Source organism: Diabrotica virgifera, chromosome 2, assembly GCF_917563875.1.
Source record: "Diabrotica virgifera virgifera chromosome 2, PGI_DIABVI_V3a".
Classification (NCBI taxonomy): Eukaryota; Metazoa; Arthropoda; class Insecta; order Coleoptera; family Chrysomelidae; genus Diabrotica; species Diabrotica virgifera.
This window is the reverse complement of record NC_065444.1, coordinates 249,817,319-249,835,588: the sequence shown is the minus strand read 5'-3', so window position 1 is coordinate 249,835,588 and position 18,270 is coordinate 249,817,319. Positions and strand designations below refer to the sequence as shown.

Genomic DNA, 18,270 nt, shown 5'->3' with positions numbered 1-18,270 from the left:
TGCACCATCGTAACTTTGGGCAATCAATTTTTCAGGTGCTTCATTAATTTTTAATAATTGAAGTTCTTCCAATATTACATTAGTTAAATGTTGTGCTGTAGTACCTAGGGGGTTAACAAATTTCCAAAATCTTTCATGTACAATACCAGTTAATACATATCGCAATATGATAATCATCTGCGTTTTATTGGAGCTGTCTGTGGTCTCATCTACTTGAATGGCCACAAAATTTGTCTGGCCAATCTCCTTCATGATATGAGTATGCACAATGGCTAACATTGATTCTAAAATATCGTTCTGAATTGTTTTCGATGTTCCTTTAAATACTGTACTTTTTTCAATGTGTTCTTTAAACATTAAATCCAGTTCAGAAACAAAATCGATAAGGCCCAGAAAAATTCCACGATTATTGGAGCTGTCACTTTCGTCATGACCGCGCAATGCAATTTCGAAAACTCCACAAAATTTTACACAGTCGATTAGTTTGTTTAAAATATACCTATTTTTAGATACCAATTCATTAAAGTCATGCACAGATTTACGATATACACTATCAAGTTGCTGTCTTATGTTAACACGTCCTAAACTTGCGTAACTCATTGATGAATTTATATGAGTAGTTGAAGAGGCATGTTTTGTAATTTTCACTTTTAAATGCTTAATGTCAGTTACTCCATTTTTCGCCCATACAGCGTCATTCGAAAACAGTAAACACGGATAGCAAAAAAATGCATTTCTCACACTGCAGCCACAAATCCAATCACACAAATTGTACATTGATTCTTTAAAATATCTTTGAATGTCCTTACCCCTATCCTTTGTTGTTTGTTTTAAATTCATGTTTGGTTTTGGTCGACCACTTTCTTTTTTCTCAAGCCGCCGTTCATAATTTAGTGTTCCAGCAGATTTTAAGGCAATTATTTCGTCAACAACACTCATCTTGTTTTTGTTACAATCACAAAAAAATCCAACAAAACAAAATAAATTACGCAAATACGCCGCGATCGATATAGACCTGCCGTGAAGTGCGGTCAGCAGACGGTAACTAACTAAACGTGAGGCCGTCGACTCTACTAGAGGTATACGACGGAAAGGTCACTCCCACTCTCGCCCACGAAATTGCTATCTGCCGTCTCTTTTCTATTTTACATGCATTTGTCCATAAGCCATAAGAACTGTATATAGACAATTTAAAATACGGCCCAGCCACGGGCTTGTGTATAGCGCGAGGCGCGACGTTATTATATCTATTATATTTGTTTTGCCAATGCAGACTGCTGAGAGAGAATTTTATATTTCAGAGTGAAGTTTTAGATAAAAGATATTTTTAATAAAATTGGTATTTTTATGAGATTATTTTAGGGGGGTCATTGACCAATTGACCCTAAGGAGGAGCCGCGCTTGCTTGTACACACAATACAGTCACAATCGGAACGATGTTATGAACAGTGAAAACTAAGACCATTGTTTAAAAAAGAATTTTTTAAATAGTCCGTTAGTCTTTTTTAAACATTGCTGAGACAGTTTGAAATAAATAAAGGAATAACAGGTGCCTGTTGTTTCCGATAAATCCGAGACAATGACCGTCGCTCTGCCGCCGTGTGCCATGAGTCATTTTTACGATCGTGTACATAGTTCAAATTACACAAATACACATTATCTCTCAAATATTATATTACATACTATCCCTTGCAAGATAATTCAGATGGAATTCCCCAGATTAAGAGGCTGGGCCGATATCAAGCACAAAATAATCTGGGGAATTCCATCCGAATTATCTTGCAACAGATAGTACATTTTTATTGTTGAAATGTTTGTCTGTTGCAAATCGGTCCGGGTTAGCCGGACTTCCGGGTTATCGTGGGCCGACTTATCGGGGTTCCACTGTATATATTATACAGAGAGGTCCTAAATTATGGAATAAATTCATTTTCTCTAAAATGGACGACTATAGAGAAAAATCCGGAAACAGGTCGATTTTTGTTTTTAAATTACAACTTTTTGGCATATATTTCATACTAGTGATGTCATCCATCTGAGCGTGATGACGTAATCGATGATTTTTTTAAATGGGAATAGGGGTTGTCTGGCACCTCATTTGAAAGGGTTTTCAATTCTCTATTCAGTAATATAAACAATAATATTATTATTTATACAGGGCGACCAAAAAATATTTTTTGAATTAAATTAATTGACGCAAAAAGAAGAATGTATGCAATTTATTTAACTCAAAATAGCAATAGCATTTAACTCAGTCAGCAAATAGAAAAAAAATGTTTATTTGACAAATAAACATTTCTTTTCGCTTAAATTAAATCACAAACAGCCTCCCACCTACCACTTGGCAGTTTGAACATTTAATTTAAGCGAAAAGCAAGGTTTATTTGACAGATAAACATTTTTTTCTATTTTGTGACAGCGATAGAATGTATTTTGAGTTAAATAAATTGCATACATTCTTCTTTTTTCGTCAATTAATTTATTTCAAAAATTATTTTTTTGGTCACCCTGTATAAATAATGATATTAATGTTTGTATTACTGAATAGAGAATTGAACGCCCTTTCAAATAAGGTGCCACACGACCCCTATTCCCATTTAAAAAAAATCATCGATTACGTCATCACGCTCAGATGGATGGCGTCTCACCCCCATGTTGATGTCAAACAGGGGAGACAGTTCTCCATTTACTCTAACTGTTTTTCAGCATTTTGTCTCTTTTCACACTATCAACAGCTTGTTTAAAGTCTATATAAGTATATATTATATAGTTGTATGTCGTATTCATAAGCTTTTTCTTGTATCATTCTAAGTATGAATATGTTGTCTGTAGTGGCTCTATTTGGTCTGAATCCATTTTGATAATCACCAATTATATTTTCGGAGTATTCTGACAATCTATTGTAGATAATGCCAGAAATGATTTTGTATATTACATTTAGCAGTGTAATTGGTCTGTAATTCTGGCATTCCCTCTTATCTCCTTTCTTATATATTGGCTGTATAAGACCAACTGCCCATTCCTCCGACATTTGCTCCTTGGTCCATATTAACTTTATTAGGTAATGAATTCTTCCCCGGAGTTCGCATCCTTCATATTTCAATACTTCTGCCGAAATTCCGTCCGTTCCTGACGCTTTATTGTTTTTTAGTTTCTTGGTTATCTGAATCACTTATGAACTAACTCGGATTTTCAATGTGCTGCTCCGCCGTATAATATATTGTCTCGTTTTGATCATTTCCTATTATCTGCATTTAGGTTTTCCTCGAAGTATTCTTTCCATCTCATTATAATTTTTTGTTTCTCTGTTAGTCTTTGTTTCTGCATGTGATGACAACCACTTTATTTTAATTTAAATATTTGACCATAAAAGTTGGTGTACTAAAAAACAGCACGTTTTAGCAATAATTCAATCTGTTTAATGGTACTTTTTTAATTATCTTTATTATTGTTTAAAATACAATACGTATATTAATTTTAATAAACCTAATAATTGCTATTATTTCCCTCAAAAAATTATGTTCAAACACGATTTTTTAAATAGATTACTCAGCTATCTTCTTCATGTACTCAGTCTCCTTTCAGAACGTTGGTTATCACCATAGCTATCTGAGTTTTATTCACTGTCACCGTAAATAGCATGCTTGTATCAATACCATACCAATCTCGCAAGTGCTTCAACCATGAAGTCCTTCTTCGTCCTGGATTGCGTTTGCCTGCTTTTTCCGTTGCATAATATTGTGTAGTAACCTATATTTGGGCACGCTCATTCTTCCTCTTTGTGTGCCGTGCTTGTTTTCAAGCGTCGTATCGTCGCATTAACAAGCTGATGAAATGTTTCTCGGTCATCAGTATATGAAACAATTTCTCGACCGTTCGACCTCTCCATTGTCTAATGTTACGCGGCCAGGACAGTTGTTTTCTTCTAACCCAGCGATTTCCTTCGATTTTGCCCTGAATGATATCTATCGATTTGTCCTATATCTTACCGGAGTAAGAGATATTTAGGTCCTCTAATTATATGACCGAAGAATTGAACTTTTCACATTTTTATGATGTTGATCGGCTCTTTGCAAAGACAATGACGTCGACTTTGCAAAGTAACAAGACACTTACTCAACACACACTACACATGACACTAAGTATCTCATGTTGTGACTGGCTGTTTGACATAAAGCCCATGCCATTAAAAAAAATTATGTTGATCAATTCTCGCTCTTTGTACGCACACGTTCATTAGATATGTATACTGTCTACGGGATTCTGAACATGCGAGAGTAACACCACAACTTGAACGCACCTCTCGTTATATGTCCAAAATACTCCAGCTCTCTTCTTGATGCTTTTTATAGTCTCAGTAGTCTTGCTGAGACGTTCTAGTATTATGATTTCGAATCTTTTCCATCCAAGAAGCTTTTAAAATTCTTTTATAGCACCACATTGGTGCTATTGGACAAAAATAATAATCGGGTACGAAATGTCCTGCAAAATATCTATGAATATTTCATAATTATTTCACAGAATCAAGATCGAGCTAAGTTCAGATTTTAAAACTGGTAACATCTGCATAACACATGATTTTACTTGTTACGTCCAATAGTCTATGAAATATTTTACATAATACAAAGTAAAGAGCAAATCTATACCGGAAGTTGCCTAATACTATACTAATATATTGACGACTGGTACTTGGTAGATCCGCTTTCCCCCCACTTAACGGTCCATCTCATTTGCTATTAAGCAAATGAGATACAGCCAACACTGCCAATAGTCCAGGGTAATAAGGTTTTTCCCATGACACTCGAGCAGCCAGGGTACTGAAGCGTTTTTTCGACAGGTAATGCCTATAAGAGCAAATTGTAACTATTTCCTGCTTAGGATCTGGCGGCCATTTTTATTTATAAACAATTAAGTGTCAAAAGATAGCATTTTTCCCTTTTTTTTCAAATCAATGGAAAACAGGGAAACTTATGGTTTTTTTAGTACAAATATCTTTGAGATTATGGAAAAAGCTTTAAAATGACGTATTACAAAGTTTGATATACTCATTTATTGTTAATATAATTGAGAAAAAAGGTCGGAATTGCCAAAAAAATTAATTTCGCAATATCTGTTGTAAAAATTAGTGTACAACTTTGAAATTTTTGTCATATAAGGGCTCTTTGGTGCTTAATCTGTGATAAAAACTTCAACGCGATTCATTCAATTGTTTAAATTTTATTCAAATTGTTTATCCCAGAGAGCATTTTTTTGCAATAACATAAGTTAGAGAAAAATGAAGTTAGAACCATTCCACAGAGGTCAAATGAAAGAGCATGAGTTATGTTTTCAACTTGGTTTAAAAAAAGCGGATAAAAAATGCATTTATTAGTAATAAATAATTATGCAAAAGTATCGTAAATCTATCCTTATAAACTTTTTATTTTGTTATATAAGAAATTATATATATATATATATATATATATATATATATATATATATATATATATATATATATATATATATATATATATATATATATATATATTCTATAACACTATAAAACAGTGTTGAAATTATCGGGAAATGCGGTCTGTGGCTTAGATTGAAACTACATTTAATTCTGTTGAATTCGATATTTCGATGAGTATTTATTAATTTTTCATCTTCATCAGGAACAAACTACAAAATTAACTAACAGTTAGGTACAAACATAATATTACAAATATATAACTTACGAATTGTTGTAGGTATGTTATATAAAGCAATTTAACTTAAAGCTATGCATGTCGTTTCACGAGAACGTCGAGGGCGGCACTGAATCAGGTATCTTTTCTCACATGTGTTAAGGGCCAAAAGTTCCAATATCGAGCCATCTGTTTAATATTCTGCTATTTTTAGAATTTTAAAACATTGCAGTAAATTTCGCTTAATCTACTTGTGTCTGATTTGTAATTAATTGAACGTTTATTACTGTTTATGTGGTACATCTCGAGGAACAATCTTTTCTTATAATTGCTTTCTGAATCTAAGATCTTGATATCTGACAAATTAAATTGGTGTCCTGTTGTTATGGAATGGTGTGCTGCTGCACAAGTATTTTTGTGTGTTTTGCAATCACTTTTGTGCTGCGTTATTCTTTGTTTCAACCATTGCGATGTTTGTCCTATATACTGCCCATCACATTCGAGACAAGAAAGCTGATAGATGATATGACTCTGATTTAGAAGCGGTGTCTGGTCTTTAAGCTTCGAGAATAAGCTATAGTTGGATATGCTATTGTATTTCGCTATTTTGATTTTCGGAATTCCGTTCAGCAGCTTGATTATATTGTTGGTTAAGCCATTTATGAAGGGCAACTTTTTGTAAATCACGGGATCTGATGGTCTGTTGTCACGTTGCCCGTCGTTCAATTAATTATAAATCAGACACAAGTAGATTAAGCGAAATTTACTGCAATGTTTTAAAATTCTAAAAATAGCAGAATATTAAACAGATGGCTCGATATTGGAACTTTTGGCCCTTAACACATGTGAGAAAAGATACCTGATTCAGTGCCGCCCTCGACGTTCTCGTGAAACGACATGCATAGCTTTAAGTTAAATTGCTTTATATAACATACCTACAACAATTCGTAAGTTATATCATTGTAATATTATGTTTGTACCTAACTGTTAGTTAATTTTGTAGTTTGTTCCTGATGAAGATGAAAAATTAATAAATACTCATCGAAATATCGAATTCAATAGAATTAAATGTAGTTTCAATCTAAGCCACAGACCGCATTTCCCGATAATTTCAACACTGTTTTATAGTGTTATAGAAGTGTTATAGAATATACTTGCACGGTCGATAAATACATCGGATTTCGAATCCAGTTCTGTATATATATATATATATATATATATATATATATATATATATATATATATATATACATTTATTACAATTTTTTATCAATTATTATATAAATAACATTACTTGGTAGTTGTGCACTTAAAACAGGGTAAAAAAGTTAATTTTTTAGAAAAAGTTTTGCAAAAAGTTTATAATGAACGATTTACGATACTTTTGCAAAATTATTTATTACTAATAAATACATTTTTTATTCGCTTTTTTTAAACCAAGTTGAAAATATAGCTCATTCTCTTCCATTTGACACCTGTGGAATGGTTCTAACGTCATTTTTTCTGACTTATGTTATTGCAAAAAAAATGCTCTCTGAGATAAACAATTCGAATAAAATTTAAACAATTGAATGAATCGTTTTAAAATTTTTATCACATATTAAGCACCAAAAATTCCTCATTTGACAAAAGCTTCAAACATGTACACTAATTTTTACAACAGGTATTGCGAAAACAATTTTTTTTGCAATTCCGACCTTTTTTCGCAATTATATTAACAATAAATGAGTATATCAAACTTTGTAATATGTCATTTTAAAGCTTTTTCCATAACCTCAAAGATATTTGTACTAAAAAAATCATAAGTTTCACTGTTTTTCATTGATTTGAAAAAAAAGGGAAAAATGCCATTTTTTGACAGTTAATTGTTTATAAATAAAAATGGCCGCCAGATCCTATGCAGGAAATAGTTACAATTTGTTCCTATAGGTATTACTTGTCGAAAAAACGCTTCAGTACCCTGGCTGCTGAAGTGTCACGAACAGGGTGTATTTTTGTCTTATTACCCTGGCCTACAAAGCGTCCTCCAACAAACCATAGGTCAGTTGGGAAAGAAAGGACATCATTTAATTCACTTATTTTTACTTTTTAGCATGCATGTGACTGATACATACGGTTTGAGCAAGATAATAGTAAAGGATCCACAGTTTCTGAGAATCATACTGGATTTATCTAAACCGCAGTTTGTTCACTGGTTCGAGGCATTCCAAAACGTCGGTCAATTCTCATTTAATATCCACAATAAGGAAAACCAGTGCGATAAAGTAAGTGTCATTATTTTAGAAGTGTATAAACATAGGCATTTGTATCTTTATTATTCTATTACTATACTTGTACCTAAAATCTGCTCAAGCGCTGCAGCAATCCAATTTTGACTTAAATACCCGATGGAGAGAAGATTGGGAAAGTAAGACAAATCCGCCTTACCATAGTTTACCGGACGTCATAGACAAACCTGGCGAATTTGAACGTCCCCGTAAGATTGGGGCAGAATCGAATTAGAACAAACTGTGGAGATGCGCCGACTTCCTCTACACATGGGGTAAACGTCCCTCGCCTTCTTGTGACTGCGGCGCTGCAAGACAGACGATCAGACGCATAGTTCAGGACTGACCGCGCAGAGCATACACAGGCGACCTTATAGACTTCGTAATGGCAACCGAAGGGTCAATCAAATATATAAAAAAAAAACTGGACATCTGTTTGTGATGCATTGTACAAGGTTGTTCAATAAGTTTTGCGGCTCGATAATGAAAGCACAATTTTATGATTTGAAATACCCTTTATTATTCAGTATATTCTCCCTCCCTCAACATCAGCCACGGAGATTATACACATGGCGCAGCCCAGATGGGCGAACACGAAATCAAATAGACTACATCCTAATAAGATCAAGATGACGTCGTCGGCCATCAACTGTAAAACATATCCTGGCGCAGACTGTGGAAGCCATCATCAACTCCTGGTATTAAACGTTCGACTTTGTTTTAGTCCCCAAAAGTAGACCCCAGAGAAAAGTCATGTCTCTAAATCCATCAAAAATCAGTGACTTCCAACAAAACCTAGAAGAAGCTCTTTCTTTAGACCAAGTAGATAGTGACCCTGAGAGCACTTGGATCTATCTCAAAGATAAGGTAATCGAGGCTGCAAAATACTGTGAGGCAGCGGTTTCCACTGGCCGTAAGCCATGGATATCCGATAATACGAAGACTGTGATTCAACGCAGAAAAGAACATAAAACTAGATACGGAATACAGAGCGTTATCGAAAGAAATCAGGAAACAGTGCCGCAAATACAAAGCTGATTACATCTCTCAAATATGCAGAGAGATAGAGGAACATGGCTGTCGAAATGAACCGACGTATTTATTCCAGAAGATCAAACTCCTTACCAGAGAATTGAAACCTCAAACGTGGTCTGTAATAGATAAGGAAGGTAATCTAAAGACCGATACTGACGAAATATTGGAAACATGGCGAAACTACTGTGGCGAGCTATATAAAAATAACGAGATATCAGCAGAAAATCAGTGGCCCTCTGACTACCCTAGAGAACCCACTGTCTTACTCGCTGAAGTCAAAGATGCAATTAAATCACTAAAGAGAAATAAATCCCCAGGCATTGATTCAATACCATGTGAAATACTACAGTTACTAGATGACAAAGGACTACATATCATCCATTCTATCTGTGTCGCTATTTGGAATTCAGGAAAATGGCCATCTGATTGTTGTACCTCAATTTATATCCCGCTACACAAAAAAAGGAACGAACTACTACCAGATGTGAAAACTACCGCAAACTGTCACTAATAACACATGCTAGTAAAATCTTGTTACACATCATCAAAAACAGATTAAAAACCTATCTACATTACCAAATACCTCAGGAACAAGCGGGATTTGTAAATGGTAAAGGTACAAGGAACAAATCCTGAACATGAGACAACTCATTGAAAAGTCTAGAGAATTTCCAGTACCTATGATTATATGCTTCGTTGACTACCAAAAGGAATTTGATTGTGTAAGCTGGATAAATCTGTGGTCAATTTTAATAGAAATGGGCGCACCAATGCACCTGGTGACACTTATTGAAAATCTGTACCAGTCCAATATAGCGACAGTACGACTAGATCATAAGTTCTCAAACCAATTCAAGACCGAGAAAAGTGTTAGACAAGGATGCGTGTTGTCACCTGACTTATTTAACATTTATGGTGAACATGTCATGAGGATGGTTTTAGAATGATGGGCCGGTGGAGTAAGCTGGTAGGAAAATCTCCAATTTAAGATTTGCTGGTGACACTACACTTATAGCAGCAAATGAGCAAGAAATGTTTGATCTCCTGCGAAGAATTGAGTAAGAAAGCAATAAAGTTGGTCTAAACATCAATAAAGCTAAGACAAAAATAATGGTGGTCGACAGATTCGACACTATTCAACTGACTAACATGTTACAAGAATACCAGATAGTAAACACCTTTGTCTATCTCGGGTCTAGTATAACTAAAGATGGTAACTGTGAAGCAGACGTTCGGAGACGTATTGGTCATTGGTATGGCAAAAAATGCGATGAGTCGCCTAACTAAAGTTTGGAGAGACAGATCTATCTCTCAAGATATCAAGATGAGACTGGTGAATGTCCTTGTATTCTCAATATTTCTATACTCATTTCTATATTTCTCAATATATATAAGATGTGGTGCTGGAGAAGAATGCTGCGCATACCTTGGAAAGCTCATAGGACAAACGTTTCCATTCTAAACCAACTCAAGATTAAAAAAAGGCTGTCCACAATATGTCTGCAACGAGTACTGCAATTTTTTGGTCACGTGGACCGCAGAGGTGACGACAGTTTGGAGAGATTAATTGTTTCTGGAAACGTTCCAGGGAGAAGATCAAGAGGACGATCACCAACTAGATGGTCCGACCAAATAAAGAATTCAGATGGAAACTCATTCTGCGAAGCTCGTAGAGCAGCTGAAGATAGAGACCAATGGAGAAACATTGTTAGGAATATTGGAAGAAATCACGATCCACAGTAATGGGGAAACGACAAGAGGGAGAGATATTCTCCCTGAACATCAATACACTTATTCCAACGAGATTCCAATTTATAAATTCCATCCCTGAAGGGTGAATCTGGAAGGGTTGCAAAATGGTTTTTTTAGGTATTGAAACAAATCGAAGTCGCTAGGAGCCAAATCTGATTAATATTGTGGATGCTCCAACAATTCGTACTTTAATTCATGTATTCCAGCCATTGGTAAAAAGCTCATTGGACACAGTGCATTGTACTGAGGAAAAAGGATATTTTTTTTCTTTTGCAAACCGCGAAAAAAATCGTTTTTTTCCTTCAGCTGGTCTAAAAGATTACAGTAATATCCAGGATTTATAATTTTCACAAGGAAAAAGATTTCCTGTAGTTGGCTGTATACCATGTAATACAAAAAAACAGTAAAATCCTGTATAAAAGATATATTTAAAAATCCTCGAAAGGACCACATCAAAATCACATAACTAGTTTTCGACTGGTTTTTTTTAAATATACCTTTTATACAGGATTTTACTGTTTTTTTATAATTTTATCAGTTTGCAAGAAAACCACACAAAAAATCCTCTTGCATCCCAAAAACTGATGCTAAAACCTTCTTGGGAAATTTCAGGACAAGAACTCGTTTCGGAACCACAAAACCATGTTCTACCACTGTTTAGCCTATTCTTTTGCTTCAGGATAATGGTGATAGACGAAGTCTTATCCATTGTGATGAATCGATGCACAAAATCTGCTTTATTCTGTCGAAAACGCTCTAAATGTTGCTGAGAAAGTCGCATTCGAGTGTGTTTGTGTTCCGTTGTTAGCGAATGCGGCACCCATTGTGAACACAGGTTTTTGGAAGCCAATACAAAGCCAAAATATTTCTTACACTGCCCAATAAGATGCCTAGGGATTCTACTAAATCGCTTTCAGTCACTCGACGAGTTTCCAATACCATATCCTGTATTTTTTCTACAATTCCTGCTGTTGTTACTCTTTTTGGACGTACTTGACGTGGATCGTATTCAAAGCTTGTAAAGTTTGTTTAGCAGTAAATGGTTGACTTTAAATAGTACCGACTATAAACATCTTGGGTTAAGCGATCATAGTATAAAAGGTCCGGTTTCAGGTAAAATTTAAATATGTTTGAATGATTGTTTTTCTGTAATCTTAGTAATTAAAAATATATTTAAATATTGAATGGGTTGCATATGTGAGTCCATATTAAATGAAGTAAAGAAACACAGACTTACTCACAATCATTTAATAATACTTTGACGACCGGTTTCGATCTCTACACTATTCAGATCATCTTCAGGTCGGCGTTACAAGTAGTTAAATGATGCCGTTACAAGGGATGCTTTGTAAGCTCATCGATAACATGCCTAAACGTCCAACTTATGCTAAAAGGATAACTAGGTAAGGGACTGGGCAAGCGGACATGCTTCGTAGGTCAAAACGCAGTGAATTGGAATGGATCCTGTTGGCAGATGTGTTGTGAAACAGAGAAAGATGTATTAGTAATGAGAAAGACAACGTTCGAGTGGGAATGTTATTAATGCAGCTGAGTTCTAAATAGACTTATTGTAAACACTTGTACTATTGTGATGGTCTTTGCTCTTAGATGCTTTGAGCTATGGGCAGAGGTCAAAGTAAGGAAATAGACAAATAGGAATAAATATTCAAGTTTATATTGTTCCCAGTCACAGGACTACGGGATATCATTTATTTAGTATCATTGTAGGTGCCTAACACTTGGAAAACTGTCATAACAGTCATACTGGAACATGGAAAACATGGAAACATACTGTCAAAATTCCCTCTAAATGAGGAAACGCAAAAAGTAAATTTCAGTTTTAGAAAATTAAAAATCAGTTATTTAGTGAATTTTGGAAATGTAGTGCTACCTCCCATCCAAATTTATACCACTTGTTGTTTTGTCTGTGTGTTTATAAAACTCATATGTGTTCTGTGTTAATTTATTTATTTATTTTAATATTTTCACAAGTAAGTGCCTACACCCTGTAATTATTTATTCAATATTTCATTCTGAACATACACTATCTTAAATAGCTCAAACAAACCCCTTCCTTTTTCAGATCACCTATAATTTTTTACAGTTTTTCAACCAATTTTATTTTGACAATCTTTTTTATCTATCTTTTTTATCTAATTACTTTTCTTATAATCCTCTGCATTTCATAGTTTTCCAAGTATTGGGCACCTACAATGATACTAAATAAATGACATCCCGTAGTCCTGTGACTGGGAACAATATAAACTTGAATATTTATTCCTATTTGTCATTTTCCTTAGTTTGACCTCTGCCCATAGCTCAAAACATCTAAGAGCAAAGACCATCACAATAGTACAAGTGTTTACAATAAGTCTATTTAGAATTCAGCTGCATTAATAACATTCTCACTCGAACGTTGTCTTTCTCATTACTAATACATCTTTCTCTGTTTCACAATACACATCTGCCTTCAGGATCCATTATAATTCACTGTGTTTTGACCTACGAAGCATGTCCGCTTGCCCAGTCCCTTACCTAGTTATCCTTTTAGCATAAGTTGGACGTTTAGGCATGTTATCGATGAGCTTACAAAGCATCCCTTGTAACGGCATCATTTAACTACTTGTAACGCCGACCTGAAGATGATCTGAATAGTGTAGAGATCGAAACCGGTCGTCAAAGTATTATTAAATGATTGTGAGTAAGTCTGTGTTTCTTTACTTCATTTAAAATAGATTTAATTTATTTTAAAACTCATTTGAAAACATTAATTTCGGGTACCTATATAAGGCAAAGCAATATAATTTACATCCGTTTTTTTGTTTTTGACGTCCCAATTATAAAAAAATTTTGTGAATCCTTTGCTTTATTATAGGAGTACCGTCTAGGCAGTGTTAATTGTCAAAAGACCGACTCTGTCTACCTCGTTTGCTTATCGCTGCGGACCGGTCTTAACAATGGGCCAAGTCAGATAAATTTAACAATATTTACAACCGCACTAATTGAAGTCAACCATTTACTGCTAAACAAACTTTACTACTAGGTTTAAATTAAGCAACTCATTTTTCTGCTGTAATAATGGAAGGTGGAGAGTCCTTATACACTTTTAACATTCGTTTATTAATTTCCTTTGCTTTTAAACCTTCCAAAAATAAAAAATCAATCACTGCACGATACTTCATTATTTCCATTATAAAAAATACTGTGACACGTCGATACTACATTGATTGAAAGTAAAGAATGATTTGACAGATTAAAATCAAACTTGACATATGTGTTAAAGAAATTTAATTCGTGAACGAAAGCGTTAAATTATTTTAGGAAATTATTCTTTCTGCATCATATTAAATGCGTAATTTTCACGGCAACCGTACTTTTGCAGATGTTTGATACTAATAATTTCAAGAATTTGCTTACTGGGTTCTTCACTACGTTTAACAAATGTCTGTGTGATGGACTGGAGTTAAAATGTAGAAAGATGTTCCAAGATGTTACCAAAAATGCTAAAGGGGTCGTAAATAGGCCCTTATGGTTTTACCTCGACGGCAGAAGGAGTTGATTGAATTTATATATTATTTTTGAATTTATATTTTTGTCTAAACTAAAAGGGGTAGTTCCCTGGGTTGGCTGTATACCTTATAGTTAAACAAACTGGAACATGAAGTAAAACCACCTCTATGTAAAAGGTATATTTACTAAAATTTTTAAAAATCCCAATGGATTGAATAAAATGTGTTCATCAGAACGTTTTCGAACCTATCGGTCCATCATCAGTGAATTTGAATACTTGCAAAATAGCCCCAGAACCAAACAATGGTTGTGATTATAAATCAATCTACATTGTGTTAAAATAATATTGTAAAGGCTAAACGCCGATGTTCATGGATATAACCTCTGGGAACATGGTGATACTCTACCCGAGGACCCAATCAACCATCTTAGGTCAACGATGACTACCAAGTGTCCAAAATTGGAGGACACTTGGTAGTCATCGTTGACTTAAGCAATTTTGGATACTTGGTAGTCATCGTTGACCTAAGATGGTTGATTGGGTCCTCGGGTAGAGTATCACCATGTTCCCAGATTTCCATGAACATCGGCGTTTAGCCTTTACAATATTATTTTAACACAATGTAGATTGATTTATAATCACAACCATTGTTTGGTTCTGGGGCTATTTTGCAAGTATTCAAATTCACTGATGATGGACCGATAGGTTCGAAAACATTCTGATGAACACATTTTATTCAATCCATTGGGATTTTTAAAAATTTTAGTAAATATACCTTTTACATAGAAGTGGTTTTACTTCATGTTCTAGTTTGTTTATATTTTTGTACGATTATTTATTGAATATTAATAAATTGTTAAAATGTTCGACTTGATTTTATTTTACCAACCACTTTTGGTCCAAATCCAACAACATGTCGATAAAGGCAACAAATTTGAATTTGAGAATGCCAGATCTATAAATAGCCCGCATCCAGGGCCATAACTACCATTGGGGCAACCGGGGAAGTGTCCCGGGGCCCCCGGACAAGATGGGCCCCGCAGGGGCCCTCGGTTGGTTGGCCGTGCATAGATTTTAACGAGGAAAATAAAAATATGTAGGTATTTTAAAACCCGATCCCAACGAAATAGTTTCAAATGAGACAATTTTAAAAAGACCTTACAGATGCACCCTAGACCTCAACATAAAGTTGAGGGCGCTAAGCTGGGGCCCCCGAGACCATAATATAAAAATTTAAATTATTACCTAGGAAATTAGTTATTTTGGCGTAATAAACCCTAAAATGCCATTGGAAGAGGAGGCCCGGGCTAAGCTGGGGCCCCCGAGACTAGATAAAATTGTTACTGAGTAAATTAGTCATTTTGGCGAAATAAAAACTAAAATGCAACCGGAATATGGGCCCACCGTCCCAGCCATATTGTCTTAACCAATTTACCCCAGGCCACATATTGGTACGTAAAAGGAACCATATTGTATCCGAAAAATGTACTTGCATAAAACAGAAAACATTGCAAAATTATTTAACTTAAAATAAGGTGATTTCAAAATTTTTTGTGTTAGGATTGTCCACAAATCCAAATGGTTATCAACTTAGACTAGTCCAAATAAAAGAACACCAAACTCAAATCGACTATAACAGGGGTGGCCAAACTGTGGCTCGCGAGCCACATGTGGCTCTTTGAGGAATTATTTGTGGCTCTCAATAAATGCACCTGAACTACTTTTAATTTTTGTGTTTCAAAATGTCTTAAATGTATCCAAAAGTTGGCCCACAAACAAGGAGACCCCTTATCACTGTTGCTATTCAATTTGGCCTTAGAATATGTATAACTATAATACCATCTGAGCTGACAGGGGGATTTTCGAATGGAGGATCAAAACTATTGTTGGCGTTTGCTGATGATCTAGGTGAAGTAGCTTATTCTATAAGAAACGTGAGAGAGATATTTTCACAACTCGGTGAAGAAACAGTTAGTCTGGGTCTTCAAATAAACGAAGAGAAGACGAAATACATGCTAGTAACCAAAAATCCAATAATAAGATTCAGACTGAACATAACTATTAATGACCACAACTTCGAAGTAGCAAAAGAATTTAAATATCTAGGGCGGTAATCACAGATGACAACCACATATGAAAAGAAGTCTCAGCAAGGATAGCTGCGTGGAATACAGCAATATACTCTATTAAGATCTAAGTTGCTAAAAAGACAATCTAAATTAAGATCGTATATGCCAATTATTCGCCCAATTGTTACATATGAAAGTGAAACATGGACTTATTGCGGGAAATAAATTAGCTGCTGGTATTTGAAAGGATGGTTCTCGGAATGATATTTGGCCCTCAAAGAGACGGATTGACAGGAGAGTGGAGAAGGCGCCGCAAAGCTGAATTGGTCACTGTGTATGGTACTGAAAACATCGTCAGACATATAAAAGCTAAGATAAGATGTGGTAAGAATGGTAAGATCAGAGGAACATGAAGTGTTAAAGAAAGTGTTTCTTGAGAGAAGGTAGAAAATCAGTAGGCCGTCTCAGAAAAAGATGGAAGGATGATGAAGAATCGAAGTAATTAGTAAAGGCTGCTTGTAGAATAATTTGCATCTTTGAAACAACGTAACGATGTGAACCATTTTATTTCACTTTAAAATTAATTCGTGAGATCTAAAATGTCAGGGAAAAATTTAATAAGTACCTTTTTTGCACTTTTTAAATAATTGAGGCTCGCGAAAAATTTCAAATTTTGAAAATTGGCTCGGACTATCAAGGAACTTGGCCACCCCACTATAATATACTCGCCCGCTAAAAAGCTCAATCAGATATCAGCTCAAAACTGCTAAAAATAAACTCAAGGCTCAAACTATACACAGTGGCGTAGCTTAATGGGGGCGGCCTGCCCCGGGCTGCACTTTTTAGGGGGCGGCAAAATTTAACAATAAATAATAAAAATATTTTGTAAATATTTGAACCATTTTATATTTTTATCGCAACTATAAATTCGGACCGATTGAAAGGAGCACGGAATTTTTCATTACTTATTTTGTGACGAATTCGGGGAATTCCTTGTCTTTGAATGATATTTTGTAGCGACTGGTAACAACGTCTATACTGACTTGTGGGATTCTCCGTTTATGACTAACATCAGCGAGAATGACTTCTATTACATACATCGGCAATTATTTTACTACCCTATACGTTATTCAGTGTGTGGAACAAAGAAAACACTTAATTGTTTGAATACGAATTGCAAGAAAAAATTGTTCAACTCTGCAGTCAGGTACAGCCAGATCAGCTGAATGTAATGAGACTTGCATTGTATGATCGATTAGGTTTTTGTTCACTGCAAGAGGGAGGTTTGTTCGAACATTTAATTGGTCTTTACTAGTTTCGATGCAGTCATTTTTCTTTCCTTGTTTTTTGGGCCTGCGGCAACCGGTGCTACATGAAGTGAATGATGCACAAAAATAGTTACAAACAAGGGGACTTGACATAAAATTGTGCGCTCAGAAATTGCTTTGCAGATGATAATGACAGAGAAAAGAGAGGAATGGTCAAATGGCGAGGTAGGTTATGCAAAAAATATGTGTGAATATGTAACTTCGAATTTCCATAAAACCTCGGAGGCGCATAACAAGAAAGCATATTTTTGATGACGGAACTAGAGATGCTAACTTCTATCTTGAGTTGAGACGAAAGCTGTTTTCTTTATTCGATAGAGTTATTGTAGAAATTCATGAGAATTTTCAACATCTACAGAATTTAACGGATAAGTTTGCTTATCTAACGCTGGCTATATTATTAGATCCAGACAACACTGAATGTAAACTAGACTACGTATCTGATGAAATTGACGAGCAGGATTTCAAGTTGGAAAGACTTCGACTGCGGACTTTCGTTGCTGCTACAGGCAACGAAAATAAATTGATTAATGCAGACTCACTTGAATTATTTAGATGTATTTTTAAATCCAAGCTGGTAGATAATCTGCCCAATATTTTAATAATGTTCCGAATATTTTTCGCAGTTGCTATAAGCAATGC

General features: G+C 34.9%; 2 protein-coding genes across 3 annotated transcripts in view; one reads left to right on the top strand and one right to left on the bottom strand.

Moving 5' to 3' along the window:
- LOC114326514 (uncharacterized) overlaps nucleotides 1–14,422 on the top strand; it is a 31,989-nt gene extending 17,567 nt beyond the window's left edge. The window contains exons 7-8 of the mRNA XM_050643142.1: nucleotides 7,759–7,930; nucleotides 14,103–14,422. Of these exons, the coding sequence (XP_050499099.1) occupies nucleotides 7,759–7,930; nucleotides 14,103–14,279 (349 nt within the window). The 3' untranslated portion in view covers nucleotides 14,280–14,422. The remainder of the gene's footprint in view (nucleotides 1–7,758; nucleotides 7,931–14,102) is intronic.
- The window catches only part of LOC114326515 (monocarboxylate transporter 9), a 209,475-nt gene that overhangs the window by 62,888 nt on the left and 128,317 nt on the right, over nucleotides 1–18,270 (bottom strand). The window lies entirely within an intron of this gene.